A 21,921-nucleotide genomic window follows, 5' to 3' on the forward strand; every position below is an offset into this window, starting at 1 on the left:
GGCGAAGGCAGAGGAAGGAAGAATAACTCTTTTAGGAAAAAACGCTGTTATTTTTGGACAAATTATTACCTACATTTGAACATAATAGCAGACAAATTTTTTCTAAAGAAACATCCTTGAGATTATGTACTTAAAAATTCATCTTCTTTTAGAAATAGATTAACCCAGACATACTGCACTTACGCTTAAATTAACAGCAGCAACTTTCTTCTGAAAAAGAAAAGAACACTGGGGCATCAGCAGGGCCAGATTTCCCTGTAGGCTAACTAGGCTTCAGCCTAGGGCCTCAAGATCAAGAGGGGCCTACATTCAAATTGTTAGCAAAATTAAAATTACACTATTCTAAAAACAGTTTCATTTAACATATTGTTATATATCACAGTGGTGATGTATTTTATTATCTTTCATGCAATTTACAAACTTAAAAATAGGAGGTGAAAGGGCCTCATAAGTGGGATAGCCTATGGCCTCTTTTCATCTAAATCCGGCCCTGGGCATCAGGGAACCCACCAGATATTTTCATTTAATTTCCTGGCCCATTTAAAATCATCTACTTGAAGCCGACAAATCTAATTAAATATTTGAAATTAAATGATTAGTAGGAATTGGAACTCTAACAGAAAGAACCTACAACCTATGCTCTATGAGATAGGAACCTCACATATAGCTGAGAATGTGAAAATAATTGTGTATTAAATCCTCACAAACGTTTCTATCATTTAAATTCATAAATTTTACTCTTTATTGACGCTTATATTCTTTTTTATTTATACGAAATTTGAAACTTCAATCGTCAAAAACAACGGGTAAATACGCAGGTAAGAAAAGCAAGAGAAGTATCATCTATTCAAGCCTGAAAGAATAGTTAAGTTTTTTTTTTGGTTGATTCGTAGATTGATCAATGTTAGTTTAATAAGTAAATTAATAATGTTTTTTGTTAGGCGTGTTTGCAGATTCGATGTCAATATTTTAACAATGTAAATTACTTGATATTTGAATGTGTTGGGCTAGTCTCTACGTACCATAAATGTTACTAAACAGTACCTCAATAATCTTTTAGTAGGTAGAGGGTTTAGCAGTCTAGCAAGTCCCTATACAATCTAGAAAAAATAAATACTCCTCACTGAGCGCTGCCAATAAAATATTGTTGTACAATATCCTGGTTAAAACTGCATTAACTTAGGCGGCACCTTGTAGAGGAATAACATGCGAGACTAACTTAAAGAAATTGCAAAGGGTGCAAAATAAGTTCTTAAGGTTGGCCATTAATGCCCCAAAATATACATCTATTGCTAACTTGCTTGTTGTTACAGGGGCGCAATATGTGAGAAGCATATTTGACTCAATTTCTTTCTATAAGTCACAATTAGCGTAAATCCGCTAATTAGTAATATAGCTAATTATGATGTAAACGAGGCCCAAAAAACAAAATCGAATAAAACAAACAGTTTTTCTGTTCATGAAAATAATTTAGTAGAGTTAGAGCTGTCTTTTGTCTTTTTTGCTAGTAGCATAACTAGAACCTCAAGAAAAATGTTCTTAAAAGCAAATTGGAAGAGATAATCTGGTATTCTAACAACCAATTTGATGTAAATATGTAAATTTTACGTTAAATAAATGTTATGATTATTCTTAAAAAAGAAAAAACCAATAATAACGCTGACTGACAATGCGCTAGTAGGCTTTAGGTGTACCTGTGTCTCAGCGCAGTTCACTCTAAAGACAACTTTGTCCATCGCTAAACAATGATGTATTAGAGATGCTACGGAGGGAAAATATCAGGACTATGCAGTTCAGGGTGACTAGTATGTCCGCTATAAGCATTGCTAGAATTTGGACTAAAAACCTTGGAAATTGCAGCAAGAAAAAGTGGTGGTGGATGTTTTTACCAAATTTAGTTTAGTTTGTCCAGAGAATTGCCATTGAAATTTACTTAAATTTTAACCTGTTAATAGTAATTCAAACTGTTGTCCATTTGAATCGTTTTATTGAATAACAAAATTGCGGTAAACTGATGAAGAGATGAAATATGAGATGGATGGTTATAAAGTTTTTAAATCTGGTAAACATTTACAAAAAAAAAAAAAAAAAAAAACTCCTCAATACGTTTTTTGTTTAACCGAACTTGTATAAATATTTATACAATTATTTGCTTTATATAAACACAACTGAATATTTATAGATCTTGGGAACAATGTGTTTCAATAAAGTAAAAAAATAATAACAAATAAATACTGCCTAAATAAATACTGCCTAAATAAAAAGGAATATGTTTGTTTAAAATATTTATTTTTTGCCTCAAGACATCTGTAGAATTATGTAAAATGTTGGTAGTGCGCAATACGATTAAGAAAGCCGACGGACTATTAATAATAATAATAAATATGTAGAGGACAGAATTCGGCAAGGTTAAGAACCCTGGTGAGTGATGGGGAGGAGTGACGGAGGCAGAAGGTGGTAAGCCATTGCCGAGGGAAGACCATGAGCTGCTGCGAATTAAATAACCAGCCGATTTGGCGTGAGGTGAGGCAGTTCCCACACTAAGTCCTCTGTGCACTCCTTAACCACTCACCAGGGTTCAGGCTCTAACTCTTGTTAATAGTTATTTATCAGAGGTTATTTTTTAGTTAAAAGAGTTTTGGTTTATTTTGTTTTTAGTTATTGTGAGGGATATTTTTAGTTTATTATTGTTATTCATTTCAGGGGTTTTTATGTTGTAGAAATTTAATTATAGCGGGAGATTTTGCATATATGAGAATACGTTAGAATAAGTAAATGATAATAAATAGCTAACTAAAATAACTGTATCTTTTCCTCCTTCTTCCTGTGTGAATGGTCGTGTGAGTGTGAGGGTGAATGTGTGCTTGCAGAAGCTGAAGGAGGGACCGCGCGCTGTGGAGTTGGTAGGTACCAGAGAAGTTTACATTTATTTGTTTGTTAAAATCAAGTAAATTAATATATATTTTTTTTTAATGTGGACCTTACTTTACACTCCTCAGATAATATTATTTGATAAATTAAGGAATAAATTTGATCCTTCACATGAAAGATATTGATCTCTCAAATATGTGGCAGGAGGTTTCCAATTTTTTTGGTAATTAAACGCAACTCTCCCAAAATTTCCAAATAATTATTAAACCTTCTTGTTTGTAACAGATGTAAAATTATTTTTTAGCCATTTTGAGTATGTTTGAGAACATCTAAAGCTCTTAACATTTGATTTTTCTTAGAAAAATCACCCGGAAAACGACTTATTTCCCGATATTAAGAAAAATACTAGCTTTACGGCCTTGGCAATATTTTTAGTAGAAAGGGGATGAAAAAATACATAAAAATGACCTATCGCGTGCTCTTCTTTCTCTTTGATAACAAGTTAAAAAAAAATGAAATATGATTAAAAATACCAGATTTTGAAATGGCCTAGCACCTTTAATTTTGAAAATATCGAATTGCGGTTTCCGGTTTCTTTCATAACTTTTTATACTCTTTAAAACTGTTTATATGAAAATGGGGGTCAACTGCGAATCCTCACTTTTGGTCGCGCGTCAGCCTCGTATGCGGGCAGGAATCTAAAATCAAGTCACATATTCTGAAACTAGAGGTGACGGACAACAAATTTTTCCTCTACCATTTTTCGCTCAGAACAGCCGTTTAAGCATGAAATGCATTTGAGCCGTCTTAAAATGAACACCCTGCATATTGGAGGAGGCTTAGGTGATTTTTTTCTCACTGGCCGCTGTATTAGCGTTCGGTATTTCTCCGTCATCTTTTACACTTAAAAGTGCAAAAGGATTATGAGTGCAGAAATTGATAGTTTTACTGAAAGGGGTAGTGGAAACGAAAGCGACATTGATATTCTCCTAGCAGGCTCTCAGTTCTTGGTGTAATTCTTTTGGTGATCATTACAGTGGAAATTTTATAGAGGACGTTCAGTAACATTATCGGCCTGTAATTGCTGCATTTACTTCGCTCTCCCTTTTTGTAAATCGGTATAATTAACCCTATTTTCCAATCTGCAGGCATTTCATCCTTAATGTAAGGGTCCAGCTTTGCATAACATTTTGTAGAAAGTCATTGGGATACTCAGTTTTTAAACAAGAAAATAAATTTTATTTAATTTAGGTAGTTTACTCTCTGAATTGTGTTGTAATCGGGGTTATAAGAATTAGGACAAGGAGGAAAATCACTAATTAAATTACGAAAGGTATAGGAACCGCTGAGTCGACACCGTATCATATATAAAAACTGGGCTACTGGCTGGCCAGGTCTCACACTTTTTGCGGAGGGGCCAGTTGTCCAGCGGAGGAGCCAGTTGTCCAGCGGAGGAGCCAGCCGCCTTGCGGAGGAGCCAGTGGTCTTGCTGTGGAAGAGGTTCGTCGGCTGGCTTGTGGCTGGTGAGTGTAGCCCAGTAGTAATTTAATAGCGGTATTTGTTTAGCCCCAGTATGGTCGACTCAGTGGTTGCAAAGATTGAATAGGTTACTTGTAGGTGAATGAATGAATTACTTAACTTATTGATGTTTGGGGATACATATTAGAATGTATTAGAAGCGAGGTTTTGATAGATAATTGTATAGTATATTAGGTTACTTGTAGGTGAATGAATGAATTACTTAACTTATTGATGTGTGGGGATACGTATTAGAGTGTATTAGAAGCGAGGTTAGATAGAGAATTGTATAAGATATTCAACTGGGTGGGTTTATGTAAGGGATGAAGCGTAGGATCCGATTTACTTTGGGGTATTTGTTGATAATTTGTTTGTCCTTTTTATTTGTTATTATAAATAAATTATTTTAAATTATTGTAAATAAATACTATGGCCGAAATCTGTAATTATATTGAATTGTGGTTGGAGTGACCAGTTCCTGTTTCCTCACCGTGCGGGTTGGCAAGCGCCCCTTACAATGATTAAACCTCTTTTAGTATTGTTCAGATTTTAATGTATTCTTTACGGTATTGTACAAACTGCAGTATTCTAGTGATAATAGGTAATGAGATATGGAAGGTAAAATTTTAGATGTTTTCGATGTAGTTTCAAATTCGTTCGAAATTCAAACGTTTATATCTCCTTTCGTATTAGCCAGATAGAGTTAAAATACAGTGCCTATTTATTTATGAAGATGTAATGTTCATTTTATCATTATTATAACAAAATGTTATAATGAATCTGGGTCTGGGACATCTAATAAATACTAAAAAATTATTAATGCACAGTAAAATTACTCAAATGATTAAATAAAGAAGAATGTAATTAAAGCGGCCAGCGCCCCTTACAATCCATATTTGTAAAGTCAACTCATACACTTTTTTTATTAACTCCATTCCTCCAGCCTTCAGCAGCTCAGCAGAAATTCCATCTTCGCCTGGAGCTTTATTCTTCTTCATTTCTTCTATTATTTTTTCTATCTCCTCTTGCGATGGCGGCATGGCTTCGTCAAAAAATTCATTCCCTCCATCCTTCATTTCCTCTTCCTCAGATCTCTCCTCAAAACCTTCTTCCATCTGTACACCTGTTCTATTCAGTACTTCGGCAAAGTATTCTTCCCATCTTTCCAGAATTGCTTTTTTATCCACCGATAGCAATCCGTCTTTTCCTTCAACCTCATTTTTGGCTGAAAACCTTTTTAAACTTTTGCACTTCCTGAAAGAACTCCCTGCTATTCCGTTTCTCCCACCGCTCCACCATACGCTCATACCTACTATTTTCCGACTTCCTTTTTTCGTTCTACACAACCGTTAGACAATTCTTCTCTTCTCCACATAGTCTTGTTTACTTGCTCTTATGACTCTTGGTAACATCTTTAATCTCGCTTCATTCCTTGCTGCTAAAGCCTTTAGAGTGTTTTAAAAATCCGTAGAGTAATAATGAGGTAACTTTAAAGTGCTCTGGATAATGAATACAACAGCACAGAAAAAGATTATGATGAATTGAACGACTGGTTTGACCAAGAATTGCTTAAGATGCTTCTTAAAAATTCCTATTTTCTCCTAAAGTTCTTTTACTCCTTTTCAGCAGACTTTCGCGAAGTTTCTCTCATTCTAGTGGTTTTCTTGGAGGTATTCATGTAGGAAGTATCTATTAACCTTTTTCATTTTCTGCCTTTTTTTTAAGGTCTTCAGAGTGAATATTTTCTGAAGCAGATTTTAACAAACTCTTATATGATATGAACTTACTTTATTGAACAAAACAATGCTTAATAATCAAAGTGATTCTTAAAAGAAAGACAACAGTTATCTTTAAGGCCTACCCTGGAGTCTAACTCATATTCTAAATGGAGTCGATTTTAAGGAAAATCGCCTGATCGAAAATAACAATATCTGCAAGGTTTTTTTAAAGATTATAAGAGATATTTTCGGTAAAGGAATTTTTTTTTTTTTTTCTAGATCTCACTCAAGGAATAATGTATAAAGAATAAAAATTTTGATTGGCAATTTGTTCAGACGGAATCTTCCTTAAAATTTTTTTCTAAGTTCCCTCTGGGAAGTTTTTGCAGAATTAAGGTATGAAAAGATAATCATTAAGCCCTACAAAACTTCTTTAGGAAAATTCTATGCGAAAAAACAGAAATGGCTCAAAAAAAAAACAAAAAAAAAAATAATTCAGAATGATCGGTATTCCAACTATTTGACCAGACTTTATATTTCTATTTATTCTGTAACATTACTAACAATGCAAGGTAGGCATAGTAGGAGATTTCCTATAAATTTTACTGTTCTACCGTTCATTTCAGTTAAAGTAATTTAGAATCGAGATTATGAGGGCGTAAGTATTAAATTAGCTACAAGCTAAGTTTTTAATAATTTTACTAATTTTGAATGATTTACTTGAAACAATAACCATGTAACTTATCTATCAAGCAAGACATTCAATATATAAATATATACGTATATATAAAATTCTACATAAAGAGTGTCCTAGGGTAAATTGGAAGTGGTTTGTTCACCAAAATTACTCAAAACAAATTCCAGTAAACCTTAGTTTGATTTTTAACCATTAAAAAACGGCCTTTTTTATAATTTTTGAATTTAAGACGTCTTTTTAAAATGAGATACCATCCCTTAAAATTATTGACAAAATAACATCAACTTAAATTTTAATGTTGTTGTTGAATGATTTCATTAACTTTATTTGTGCGTACAATTTTTTTATGACTTGACATTTTGTGTATGCTTGAGAACATCTAAAGCTCTTAACATTTGATTTTTCTCAGAAAAATCACTCGAGTTATATACAGGAAACCTCGAGACTCAGCATAAATATAATTCCTCTGATAACAGCAGTCTTCAAACATATAAATACTTCACCCAGGCCAGGCCAGCCAGTTCTGTCCAACCGCTGCCCGAGCTAAGTTCTGCCCAGACTCTGTCCAAGTTCCGTTCAACCTATCAGTAGTGAAGTTCCCTTCCCTTGATATCTTTGTAACCGTTATTTTATATATATCAGTTAATATTGTAATAAAGAACTTGTGTTTTAAATAAAAATTATTCTTTTTAAAAAAGCCCCTAACGGTACAAGGTATATAACTCTCGGAAAACGACTTATTTCCCGATATTAAGAAAAATACTAGCTTTACTGCCTTAACAATATTTTTAGTAGAAAGAGGATGAAAAAATACATAAAAATGACCTATCGCGTGCTCTTCTTTCTCTTTGATTACAAGTTAAAAAATTGAAATATGATTAATAAATACCAGATTTTGAAATGGCCTAGCACCTTTAATTTTGAAGATATCGAATTGCGGTTTCCGGTTTCTTTCATTACTTTTTATACTCTTTAAAACTGTGTATACGAAAATGGGGGTCAACTGCAACTCTTACATTTGGTCGCGCGTCAGCCGCGTATGCGGGCAGGAATCTAAAATTAAGTCACATATTCTAAAACTAGAGGTGACGGGCAACAAATTTTTCCTCTACCATTTTTTGCTCAGATTAACCGTTTAAGCATGAAATGCATTTGAGCCGTCTTAAAATGAACACCCTGTATAATGGCCGTCCTCTAGATGTTAAACCAGAATACAATTATTTGGGTGTAAGATTTTCTTCCTCTGGGACTTTCCATAAAGCGCTTGAGCAAGCTTTATCAAGAGGTAATGCAATTACGGGTGCAGTTTTAAGTACTTGCTCCAAAGCGAGGCTCATGGACTGGAACTCGAGAGAGAAATTATATCAAGCAGTCGTTATACCATTTATTCTATACGGAGCCCAGATTTGGGGGCTTGCTCACATAGAGGCTTTAGAAAAATGTCACTTGAACTATTATAAAAGCCTTCTGCGTCTGCACACAAATACCGCGAACTATATATTGTTCGTCTCGAGACCGGCTCAGTCCACATTAGTTGGTACGTGCTAAAGTATAGTTTACTTTGGGTTTTGGATCCGGAGAAGGAGACAAATGTGGTAATGCCATATTCATTGTTAATTTGTTAGGATTAGTTCTATTCTCTTATATTCATATAAGTACACTATATTTATTGTTCATAGAGACGAGTTACGAGTTACGAGTTACGAGTTCTGAGTTGAGAATTGTTTGGTTGAATAAACTCCGTTGCACAGAATCCTGCTGTTTTGATCTGGATCCAATACAGTTTCACATTTTCTCAAAGGAGGACTAGTTAGAAGATCTACATGGTTATTTTCTAATTAGAAGGACTATTTAAGTTTATGGACAATATTTATTTAATTTATAATTAGTATTTGTTAGGTTGCTAGTAGTAACGTGAATGTTTGTATTTAGTTTTCTGAGTTTAATCATATGGTATTGTTGTTTTTGTTTATATTAATATTATTGTTTGGTTTGTTTATATTGTTCATTGTGTATTTGAAAATTTGCAAGGTTTTTGTTTCTTCGATTGTTAATAGAAGAAAACTATCATGATGGAATGGCTAACAGAGAAAACTTTAGAACAAGTTCTTAAAGAAAAAAGAGCCATGGAAGCAGCTGCAGCAGCTGGAATAAAGGCAAAGGTGGCCAAACTGAATGCGTTGCAGAAGCTAGAACAGGAGGAGTTGAAACTAAAACAAAAAAAAGATAGACTCATGCTGGAAGCGGAGTTAGCCGAGGTGAAAGCTAGAAACCAAGTCTTAGAAGAGTATGAAGCTGGAAGAAAGGTATCAAAGTCGCCAATAGTCAGCGGTAATTGGGGAGCAAACAGGCAATCTGTTAATTACCAGGCCACATATAATGGAATTGGTCTAACCATCCCACGGGGATCTGGAAATTATGGTTGGGTCCAAAGGAATTGGACATTAGTAGAAAAATCTAAAGATAAGGTTAATTATAAAACTGAAGAAGATTTGGAGAAAATAGATTCAGCTGGCAATAAACTTCCAAATAGTGAGATACTTGATCATGAACACAAGAGGAGAATCGAAGAGAAGTTTATTGAATTAGAAGCGGTTGCAGAGCATCAAGTCTATAATCAAGACGAGATAGAGACGAAAGTTTCAGCCAACAGGACACTGCTTATGGCAAATGATTCAAAATTGGAAGAACAACCCAGAAACGAATGTGGACAAATTATTGTCCGTGAAACGCATCAGATTATTGCAGCTCAGCAAGAAGAGAATGTAAGGCTGAGAGAAGCTTTCGGAATTACTGAACCTTTGGAAGATGCACGAAATGGTAATGACATTAACCTCGACACTAAGAAATACCCACTGGTCCATACGCCTTCTCCATCGCCTACCAGAAATATTACGGCAGAGGCGAAAAAAGAGAAAAAGAAGAAAACAAAGCAAAACAAAAGAGACAGAACGCAATCGCCAGGTGTTTCTTCCAGGAAGAAGACCAAGGATGAAGCAAAATATAAGAAGAAGCGGAAGAGAAAAGAGAAATACAAATGGCCGCCACCAAAGTTTACTAAGAAACGCACTCCAAAGACACCAAATGGATCTCGTCGTAGAAGATTATCGCCGAGAAAGCGGTATAGCAAATGCAAACATAGTGGTAGAAGCAAGTCAATATCTGTTGAGAGAGGAAGTAGAAGCGCAAATAGAAACCGAAGGAGTAGAAGTAATAATCGGCCATCAAAAGGAAAGAAGAGGAAGGTAGCGGAAGTTGCCACGAAGAAGACTAGAGGGTCTGTGTCACGCAAAAGTAGTAAGAGGCATGATAGATCTGGAAGCAGGAGTCAAGAAAAGAACCGGGATAACGGCAGTGAAGAAGGTTGCGCCAGAAGGGTTGTGGTAAAGTACAATAGGTCCGAGCTTGAGATACTATTATTCAAGATGATTTGTCACGAGTACGAATTTCACAGTTAAGTCGTTGAAACATCCGGATTGTTTCAAGGTGGAGGGTGTTAGTGCGCAACACATGGGTTGCTATTTTAGAATAAGTATTGAACATATGGGTTTTATTAGAACAACTATCATATGATTTATGTGTTAAGAACTTTATTAGTATTCAGTTTGTAGTTAAGTTGGTATTTGGTTTTGGGTTTTGGATCTGGAGAAAAAGACAAATGTGAAACGAGTTACGAGTTGCGAGTTGTGAGTTCTGAGTTGAGAATTGTTTGGTTGAATAAACTCTGTTGCACAGAATCCTGTTATTTTGATCTGGATCCAAATACAGGCTATGGAAGAAACAACAACTCTTTTAAGAAAAAACGCTGATATTTTTGGACAAGTTATTATCTTCATCTGAACTTAATAGCAGACAAGTTTTTTTTGAAGGTGAACCCTTGAAATTATGTGCTTAAAGATCTTTTTCTTGTTTTTTTAGAAATAGATTAATCCAGACTGTACTACACTTACGCTTGTATTAACAGCAGAAACTTTCTCCTTAAAAAAGAAAGGACACAGGGGCATTAGGGAACCTCCAGATATTTTTGTTTAATTTCCTGGCCCATTTAAAATCATCTACTTGAAGCCGACAAATCTATTGAAATATTGGATATTAAATGATTAGTAGGAATTGGAACTGTAACAGAAAGTACCTACAACCTATGCTCTATGAGATAGGAACCTCACATATAGCTGAGAATGTGCAAATAATTGTGTATTAAATTCTCACAAACGTTTCTTGCCCTCATATCTATCATTTACATTCATAAACTTTACTCTTTAAAGGCGCTTATATTCTTTTTTAGTTATACGAAATTTGAAACTTCAATCGTCTCCATCAACAGGTATATACGCGAATAAGAGAAGCAAGAGAAGTATCATCTCCGTAATTTCTCTCTCTCCAAAAGAAATATTTAACAACTGAACTTTTTCGCCGAGGAAAATATCGCTGATAGGACGCCTTGGACGTCGAATAGGGTTGACAAAAAGTGTTAGACATGAGAAGTGGATAATGATGATCAGTCAGGTAAGAATGAAACTTTTTGTGATTATTGATTGATTAAGAATGAAGATAAAATTAACTTCTTGATGAATAGCTCATAATGATCATTATGGATTGTTGTTTTGGACTCATAATCTGAAACATTAGTTTTTCTGCGAAGAATTTCGGACTGCAATGATTGAAGGAGGATATAGGAACGCTTGGCTAATCTCCATATTTCAAGCCCAAAAGAATAGTTCGTTTTTTTAATTGTTTCTTTTAATTTTGGATTAATTAAAAGAAACTTTTAATTTAAAAATTTTAAAAACAAAAATATTATTGAACATACATACTTATGTTAAGCAATTGTGTAATCTAGACGCTAAAAATTTTATGCTGAGTTTTATTTAATTTTTTTTTGAGGTAATTGAGGCTTTATTGTATTAACTTTGCTACTATACTGACAATTTGATTGTTATCTTAAGAACTAAGTTAAAAATAGCGTCCTTTAAAAACAATCGCAGTAAAAGATGAGCTGTAGGCAAGATGAGCCTCAGCGACGAAAAAAGTGAATCGGATGATAGTTTTCCTACCAAATCATCAATGACCACCAAGGCGATCACCAAAGAGGCCAAAAGAATTAGCGCGACTGGGTGCTCGCCGCCCAAAAAGAAGACGGAAAAGAAGAAGCTTACAGCTACTGCAATGTTAACCGAGGTAAGTGTCTCATCTTTACCGGCCACCGCAATATTTGACCCTCCGGGCATTATCTCCAAAAATAACGCTACCTTGGACTGCACCTAGAAGCAAACGGTAGACATGGAATCCCCATACTATACTGAAAAGACAAGAAACTAACCAACGCTACAAACTCTTGCCGGACTACTTGACAAACGTTCGAAACTTAACCTACATAACAAAAGACTCCTATACCTTCTGTTACTGCGACCTATTTGGGGTCATACGGCATCGAAGTATGGGGATCGTCTAAGCGTTCCAACTCACTACGCCTCCCAGACATTACAGTCCAAAAATACTTCGAAAATTTCTTAACGCTCCGTTCTATGAACCTAACCTTACTATCCATAATGACCTCTAAATCTCTTTCATTACAGATCTTGCTAAAACTCGTTTTCTCAAATTTCATTCCTCTTCAGCAGTTCATAGAAAACCTATCTTCTTCCACATTACCAGGTAATCCTCTAAGGAGATTGAAGAGAAGATGACCTCGAGATCTTCTCTTATCGTGAGAGCAAAGCACGTTACTGGAGTGACACCACTGGGTACCTTCTCCACTCTTGATTTTCACGTATTTTTTTTATTTTTATGAAGTCTTAAGAAAAGTTTTACAATAAGAAATAAAATAGCATAAATTGCCAAGCACCTCTTTTAACAAAAGCTAAAAGACTTTTGAATTACAATAGATTAGATTTCAATTTTCTAAAGCCTAAAAAGTTTTCTACGTTAAAAAACACCCAACTTTGACAATTTTTTTCTCTTTTTCTATAAAAGATAAAATTCTCAAATTTTCTTCAAAATATAGAACAAATCTTCGTATATTCTTCGAATATTTTATGAAGCAGGTTTTAACAAGCTCCTTAAAGAACGACAACAGTTACCTTTAAAGCCTACTCTTGAGTCTAACTGACATTCTAAAATGGAGTCGATTTTAAAGAAAATCGCCTGATCGAAAATAACAATATCTGCATGGTTTTTCTGTAAGTTTACAAAAGATATTTCCGGTAAATGATCTGTTTTTTAGATCTCACTCTAGGAATAGTGTATAAAGACTAAAGATTTTGATTGTCAATTTGTTCGGAAAGAATCTTCATTAAAATCTTTTCTAGGTTCTCTCTGGACATCTCATGCTGGGATGTCTTTGCAGAATTAAGGTATGAAATGATAATCATGCAGGTTACTTTCACGATAGATTTTCGTAAAGAAGGCCTACAAAACTTCTTTTGGAAAATTCTAAAAGAAAAAACAGAAATGGCTCCAATTGCTTAAAAAAAAAGAAGGTCTTATCAAAGTATCTCATTTATGTTTACACGAAAATTCACCAATTCAGATGATCTGTATTCCTATTATATGATCAGACTTTATTACTTACATTTATGCTGTAATGACATCATTAACAATGCAAGGTAATGCAAAGTGGGAGATTACCTATAAATTTTATTGCACTACCGTTAAATTCATTTAATGTGATTTAGCATCGTGATCATGAGAGCGTGAGTAGTAACTTAGCTACAACCTAGGTTTTTATTAGTTTTATTAATTTTGAATTATTTATTTGTAACAATAACTATGTAATTGATTCTATCAAGGAAGACATTCAATATATATACAGTATCCTAGGGTAAATTAGTCCTTACTTAAGCAAGTGGTTTGTTCACCACAATTACTCCAAAAAAAAAATCTAGTAAACCATAGTTTGATTTTAAACCTTTTTTTAACGGCCTTTTTTGTAATTTTTAAATACAGGACAACTTTCTAAAATGGTAACATCACTTAAAATAATTAACAAAAAAAAACCTCAACATTTTAATGTTGTTTGGATTGATTTAATTGGTGCGTACAATTTTTTATGACGACATAAAATCTTGAAGTATTACATAATTATAAAATTGTATTTTCTTGAACGCTATTGAGAAACAGATATTGGTTAATATATCTTTTTAATGCAGTGGAAGTAAGAACCAACTTCTGAAATAAGGCCAGTTCAGCATGCTGCTAGTTAGAAGCAGTACATAAACATAATTCATGTTTCACATTTAGAGATATCAAAGCATTTATTGAACCGTTAAACAAATGGAAGCGATTACTAATTATTTTTAAAGATTTGTAGACTAAAATTAATTTAGTAAAGGTTCAATTAAAGTTCAAACCAAAATGTTTTTAATAATAATTTTTATTATTGCTTAAAAAAGACAGCACATATTTTTACATTTAATACAAATATTAATGCCAAGTTATCAGAATGTTTATTTTTATTATTGCCAAGTTATCAGAATGTTTATTTTTATTATTGCTTAAAAAAGACAGCACATATTTTTACATTTAATACAAATAATAATGCCAAGTTATCAGAATGTTTATTTTTATTATTGCTTAAAAAAGACAGCACATATTTTTACATTTAATACAAATATTAATGCCAAGTTATCAGAATGTTTATTTTTATTATTGCTTAAAAAAGACAGCACATATTTTTACATTTAATACAAATATTAATGCCAAGTTATCAGAATGTTTATTTTTATTATTGCTTAAAAAAGACAGCACATATTTTTACATTTAATACAAATATTAATGCCAAGTTATCAGAATGTTTATTTTTATTATTATATTTCTACTTTAATTTTTTATTTTTGCAGAACAATTTAAAATGAAGCCTACAGTGAATTACGAGCATCTAGCAATTACAATTAAATAAATCACTAATATAAGTATAGGATTTTAATGGTAGATATTCAGTAATTATTAAGTTTCAAAAAGAAATCCAAGCCATGAATTTCTATTTCAGATTAAAAAAGTTGGATCAGAGAACAGAACTTTTCTCCGCATAAAGAGAAGTGAGGTTAGCTCTCTAAACAGAATCCTTAAAACTTAACTTATAGACGTAGCGTAAGTTAAATTATTGAAGGTGATGTTGGTGAATGACTAAGCACAAGTACTGATTACTCAAAAACTTTAAGAAGCAATGATTCTAATGAGAAAATAGCTCTGTGGTAGACTATCTTAATAGTAGAGTTTTGGAAATCGTTTCCCTCTTTATCTATTAATATTATTTAATGCGATACCTAATTCTTATATCGCTTTCCTTTTGTAAACTTAGTTTTAAAACCGTACTGTAATTGTCGTAGCGTAAGTTAAATAAAAATTTTATCTAAGCAGTCAATCTCTAACCTCTCGTTGATGTCAGTCATCTAATTGAAGTGCAGGTAAAATAATTGGTTCAATTTTTTCTATCAATTGAAAGCTGCATTCAAAGATTATATTTAAGCCAATAATTTTTGTAAATGATTAATGGAATACCCCACCAGCTAAGAATTAATGCAATTATTAAAGGTTCTGATAATATTTTATGCAGGTATGCTGCACTGGTTTTGTTCGTAGTCGCATTGTGGCTATCAGCAGTTGAGGGTGCAACTGGATGTTCATCTGTGGAAACTGTAAACAATTTTGATAAAGAAAAGGTAAATTTATTACATTCACAAAATAATCACTGCATTTTCTATTAATCTATCCATGTTATTAATAAATAGTATATTACAGTTTTTCCGGGAAGCTTGGTATATTACACATTATAAGTTAGGGGAAGGCGAATTACAAGCAATTGATAAGAACTGTACCAAACTTCTACACCAAAAAACTGGTGATAAAATACGAGAAGTCTTTTCTAATTACAATCCATCGTAAGTATTTTTCATTGCTTTAAGAATGAATTCTTGGGATTACTATTTTTCTATCTGGGACCTCTTCTAATAGACTTCCAACCTGCTAAAATCTAAGATTTTTCTATCTTAATCTATTTCATTTCGTTTTCATTGAATTGTTTTTTAGCAAGTAGGATATTCGCTGTATTTCGCTTTAAAAGTTACTTGATTTAACTATTCTTTGTAAAATATTCTGAATAGGAGAGAATATTCTTTTTAAAAAAAGCATGGCATTTAATTTTGATACCGTTATGCTTCCGATACTAAGATCTGGCTAGAAACCATCAATCAAAAATGACTTAATTCTTAAAATCACTTTAATGAGTCGATTTTTTGGGGAATTTGTTAAAAAAAAAATGGCTCCAAAATTTAAGTTAACTTCGAATCATTTTTATTTTAAACATTTCCGCTGGAAAGTTGAGATTTTCTGGGGTTCTCAGGGTACTGGTTCCTCTCTAAAGCATCCCTTCAGCATAACCTACTGCTCCGCGGCCTTTATTTATATTGAGTAAAAAGCCAAGGCTGGAAATTCCAAATTTAAGAAAATTTGGTAAACTGGAAGTTACACAGAACAGAATTTTAGATCTTTAGAAATCATACTTTCCTCGGAGCTTGATTATACATAGTTTTATTTAATCACTTAAATCCTGACATGTAGTACTTTCGACCTGATAGTAATTTCTAATTACTATAGCGCTCCTGCACCACATAGCTAAGAAAAGTAACTGATCTTATATTAGAGTTAATTATTGAAATAAGCGTCAGTTGAGAGGTTGCTCATTCCAGATTTTATCTCAATGTCTTTAGCGATTCCGGTCAGTTTATAATTTCATTGAATATATTGTTACACTGTTTTTCGGTTACCTTTATTTTTCATGACGTGGTCACAGACTGTGACACACACAGTACTGTTTATAATTTTAATTATTTTATCCCGCTTTTCAGCGCTGGAACATACAGTTACGACATTAGTTTTGTTAAAGTAAAAGACTTTGTTGGAAATAGTGGAAAATATACTGCAAAGAATGTAATAGTAGACAAAGACGGTAAAGTAAATTTTATTATGCCTAGTTTATTAAGTTGTCTTTTAATTGTCTGTTATTTTGGCCAATTGATATTTAATTTCTTACTATAGAAACTTAATAAGACTTTCTCAATTTCATTTAGACAGCTTCTCACTCAGACGGTCTTTTGACCATGAGTTAAGTCTGTCAGTCTTTTTTTAATGTGCAAAATTATTGTATATAGTTATTGAAATAAAGACCTTTATTATTATTATTATTATATTATATTATTATTATTATGCCTAGTTTAAGATCCCTTAATAGCAGTATCATTAAATGGAGATATAAATTTTTGTGCAGGTACAAAGATTGATGAACGTACGTTACAAGTTAGCCACATTGATACTGATTATGAAAATTATTCTGTTGTGTATGTGTGCGATACCTCGGCACCAGATTTCTGTAAGTATCCAACCGTGTTATCACAGTATATATACTCTCCTTTCTTAAAAATCTTTTTATGACATTTTTAATTAAATCTATATTGATAATTAATAATTCAATTTATAATAATAAATAATATATTATTAATAATATAACAATTGGTACACTGTCCGTAGACCGCAGTTCACTAAAAAAAGCTCTGAACGCTAGTGACCTTAGATGTTCTCGCTCCTTAAATTAAAAAACATCAATGAATAAAATAATTAATAAGTTTTTAATGATGACATTATTCACGTTTTTAGTTTTATTGGTTTTCCTCAACTTTATTCAACAGACTTCCTGGCATCTCGCTCATTGATAAACTTTCTATATATTTGTGCATAAATTGAAAGTTACTTTTAAGAAATGATTCAAATCTTTCTTTCCTTTAACATAATGTGACACCTATTTACTAATTGTCTCTTCAGTAGCTTAGCATAAATGTTATTCTTGAGCTCTACCTCTCTTTGGTATAGAATTATTCTGGGTCCACGTCCAAAAAAAGTTAGGATGGTGCTGGTAGCTCTCTACTTTCTATTTCTGTGTTCTAGTAGTCATAAATACATCTAGATCTTTCTTGACATCATCAAGTTATTTCACGACTTTTTAATATTTTAAATAATTCGTTAACTCATACACTAGTAACAGTCAAGTCTTATGAGACTGAGCTTCAGAACTCATGATTAAAACTCTACCCCACTCTGAATGCGTGAAATTCATTGACACTAAACTTCCTCCATCTGAACGAATTAATTTTGGTATTTCAGCCTACACAAAATACACAAAATAGTCCGGAATACTGTAAAACTGGTGATTTTTTCATAGTTGCCAATTCAAAAAAGTTAAATAATCAGCTGTAAGTAAATAACCGGAATCTTTTTGGCCAAATTATCATTAATTTCTAAGGCACATCTGGAGAGTCAGAATTGGGAATCAGATTTCCTTTGGGAGCGTTAAGTTTGTTTCTTGTTTTAACAAGAAACTACAATATATCAAAAATAATGAAATCAGGACTAACTAAAACCAATTAACTCACTGTTTATTTCACTTACTATATTTATTTACAAATAACTTACCAATCAATTGCTTATTTACCTTATTTATTTCTTATTCTAGATCTGTATACCGTTCAAAGTCGAAAAAAAAATGTCAATGATGTAAAAGGTCAAGTTGAAGCAGCTTTGAAAAAAGTTAATGTAAAATTAAGTGACCTCTTCGACGCAACCACTCTTTCATGCCAGTACGATGATGATACTTTGAACAAATTTTTGGCTCAACAATTTTCAGAATATGAAAAGTAATAGTATTTGCCAGATCGTGAAGTTACTGCTGAAAGATTAAACATCACTAATATTTGTGCCTTCTTTGAATTTACTAACCTAAAGAATGTTTATAAAGCGTTCAAATGTTTCAATAAAATGTTTTCTGCATAATTAAAAATTGTTTTAAATTAGTTAAAGCCAAGCCAACTGTTATAACTGTCAATGTGACCTAACCTAACCTACCTTTATTCTCAAGTAAGCAGTTTGTGGGCATTTTACCGTGATCTAAATAATTTCTATACAGGGTGCAAATTTTAAGACGGCTCAAATGCATTTCATACTTAAACGGTTGATCTGAGCAAAAAATGGTAGAGAAAAAATCTGGTTGCCCGTCACTTCTAGTTTTAAAATATGTGACTTGATTTTAGATTCCTGCCCGCATACGCGGCAGACACGCTTCCAAATGTAAGGGTTCGCAGATGACTCCCATTTTCATATACACAGTTTTAAAAAGTATAAATAGTTATGAAAGAAACCGGAAACCGCAATTCCATATCTTCAAAATTAAAGGTGCTAGGCTAGGCCATTTCAAAATCTTGGTATTTATTAATCATATTTCAATGTTTTAACTTGTTATCAAAGAGAAAGAAGAGCACGCGATAGGTCATTTTTATGTATTTTTTTCATCCCCTTTCTACTAAAAATATTGCCAAGGCAGTAAAGCTAGTATTTTTCTTAATATCGAGAAATAAGTAGTTTTCCGTGTGATTTTCTAAACAATAATTAAATGTTTAAATCAGTTTTAGATGTTCACAAGCGTACATTTAATTAATTATTATACATAATTATAAAAATCATTTTACATCTGTTACAAACAAGAAGGTTTAATAATTATTTGGTAATTTTGGGAGTGTTGCGTTTAATTACCAAAAAAGTTGGAAATCTCCTGTGACATATTTAAATGTTCAATATCTTACATATAGTTACAAACTAATTCCTTAATTTATCAAATAATGCACTTTTACGCAGCTTGTGCAGCAAACTGTATCTTCAAAGATGCCTCCCCTGGCTCGCAAGCATATCTACATTCTCAAATGCCTCTCCGCCTAGAAAATATTTTAAGCTTTCTGGGTGACCGTCCCCAAGATGGAACGTACTATTGATTTATTGAGGGAGCGATTATGCACTGATGAGTTGCGTTTCAATGAGAAGTCCAGGGTGAAGAATATAAAAACTGTGGCATTGGTAGTGTCAAAGGAAAAGAATATCTCTAAAGACAATAGAACATTCAGAAGGAGGCCTCGTTATTATTTCTGCAACGAATTCGGACATATCGTCAAATATAGTCCAAATAAACATGGAAAAGACGCCAAATCTGACCCAAGTGAACGAGATTTCACATGTCCTTCAGTCTCTAAAAGAAAAACTAATAAAATAAAAAGACTGCGTACTTCGACGTTCCCTTTGAGTCCATCAAGTACACTATTTCGAAAATTCTTCTCCTTTCGAAGAAAGGCGATTGTATGTTTTACCATATGATGGCGGCGAGTGATCAAGAAAATTTATAAGCAAACCTAGTACTCCAGGCTGCCTCATCTGCCCATAGAAACGTCCAGTATTTCCCAAAGATTGTCAAACATTCTCCAGAACTCCTCAAAGAAGTGCCTGATTTACTATGGTTTCACAATGTTGGTCCATTCTGGACCCGAATTTTCGAATTAAAAAAACATAATGGTATCAATATATGGTTTGTTTACAATAGCCGGTTTCAATACTTCCTAGGTAAGAAAAGAGTAATCTGAATAAAGTAACCTTACATTACTTACACGCATTATATTAAATACTAAATACATTATATAAACCTTTTGCTTTTACTGCAAAAGGATTGAAAATGTCTAACAATTTCAAATGATTTATTGCTTTTAAAATACAATTTTACAGCAAGAGTTCAGTTGACCACACAGTAATAAAAATCGAGAAAATAGAGAATGCATGGGTAAGAATTAGTTAGATATAATTATCATTTGCTTGTAACCACTGTTTTAGTTTATTTCTTATTTCCAAACATTTTGTAACATAATTGTATAAATTGATAACTAAATTCATATTGGAACAATTTAATATATTTTCAAGAAAGTCAAATTCTGTTTCATTAGTTAACAATGAAAATTTACTAAAATATTTTACTCTGCACGCATCAAAGGTCTTACATTCCAACAAGAAGTGTGTAATTGAATCCGGTGAACTATCATTACAAAGCCGGCAGTGCGTTTCAGGTCTGAATTCGTAATTTTTATCTTTTATTATTATTCTGGGGAACTTATCAGTTGCTAAACGGATTTGAGAAATTACTCTTACACATTTAATTGGAGCATTCACCAAAAGATAAGACTGTTTACAATAATAATTACTGATCAATCGAATATAATTATTAAATCTAGCATTGTAGAGTTTTTCAATGTCCTTACAAGAGAGATACAATTTAAAAGCATTAATTAAGCCACTTCTGTTTCTAATTAATTCACTGTAATCTTGTGACTCCCAGAGATTTATTGCACCAATTTTTTCCAATGACCATTTTAAAGATTTGCACCAATTAAAAGGAATCTGCTTAGAATTTATTATCTTTAATAGCCTGTTAAAACATAATTTCGGAATGCGATCGTTTTCCATTTTCAGCAGAACTATCCACCATCCGATCATCCTTTCAAATATAAAGAAATCTAAGTGAATTCTACTGACTTCATGTCGCAGCAAGGCATCAGGAGTCGATTTTGGAAGTAAAAGGAGAGATTTAAAATACTTTATTTGGACTTTTTCCAAAATATCTCTTTTAAGGGGCAGACCAAACTTCTTCACAGTACAAAAATACGCTGGCCACCATACTATCAAAAAGAATTTCCTTAGTTTTCCATGAATCCTTAGATAATAACTGTTTGACTTTTAGCTGCCGCTATGCCTAATGTTTTATTATGTTCTGCTGTTTTTCTGAATTTCCCACTAGTTGCGAAAGTGATCCCGAGGTACCTGAATTCCCTGACTAATTCCACTTCCTTCTCATCAAAAACGAACTTCCTCTGTTGACCTAGTTTTCCTCCTTTTTGAAAGGGTAAAATTTTAGTTTTATCAATATTAACATTTAGTGCGTTTTGCTTACAATATTTATTTAGAAGATCCAATTTGAACTGTGCATCTATCCAAGAGTGCACCAACAGTACAATATCATCAGCGTATAAGAGTATAAACACATCTTGTCTTTCATTTATACTAAGCCCTACTGCACCGTGATCCCTGAAAAAATCTACGATAGGGTTAAGTAGGGTGAGATGGCCACCATTTTTTTTGGAGGGTGCCTGCAAATTTTCGGTAAGGGCTAGGCTTACTTTATTATTATTTTTGGAAACCTCATACGCTCACAAACTTAAGATAAGGTAAAAATTTCAGAAAAAATGCTAAGAGAAAAATATT

The 21,921-nt window shown here is 32.9% G+C and overlaps 1 protein-coding gene across 1 annotated transcript; it reads left to right on the forward strand.

The window, feature by feature from the left end:
* The first annotated feature begins 13,467 nt into the window (after positions 1-13,467).
* LOC141447351 (nitrophorin-3-like) lies at positions 13,468-18,631 on the forward strand. The gene is made up of 6 exons (XM_074114792.1): positions 13,468-13,496; positions 15,359-15,464; positions 15,544-15,683; positions 16,650-16,750; positions 17,069-17,170; positions 18,308-18,631. The coding sequence occupies exons 1-6, from the start codon at positions 13,489-13,491 to the stop codon at positions 18,490-18,492; spliced, it is 642 nt and encodes a 213-aa protein (XP_073970893.1). The 5' UTR covers positions 13,468-13,488; the 3' UTR covers positions 18,493-18,631.
* The last annotated feature ends 3,290 nt before the right edge of the window (positions 18,632-21,921 follow it).

Source organism: Rhodnius prolixus, unplaced genomic scaffold (assembly GCF_049639745.1).
Source record: "Rhodnius prolixus isolate KJV_2025 unplaced genomic scaffold, Rpr scaffold_7, whole genome shotgun sequence".
Lineage (NCBI taxonomy): Eukaryota > Metazoa > Arthropoda > Insecta > Hemiptera > Reduviidae > Rhodnius > Rhodnius prolixus.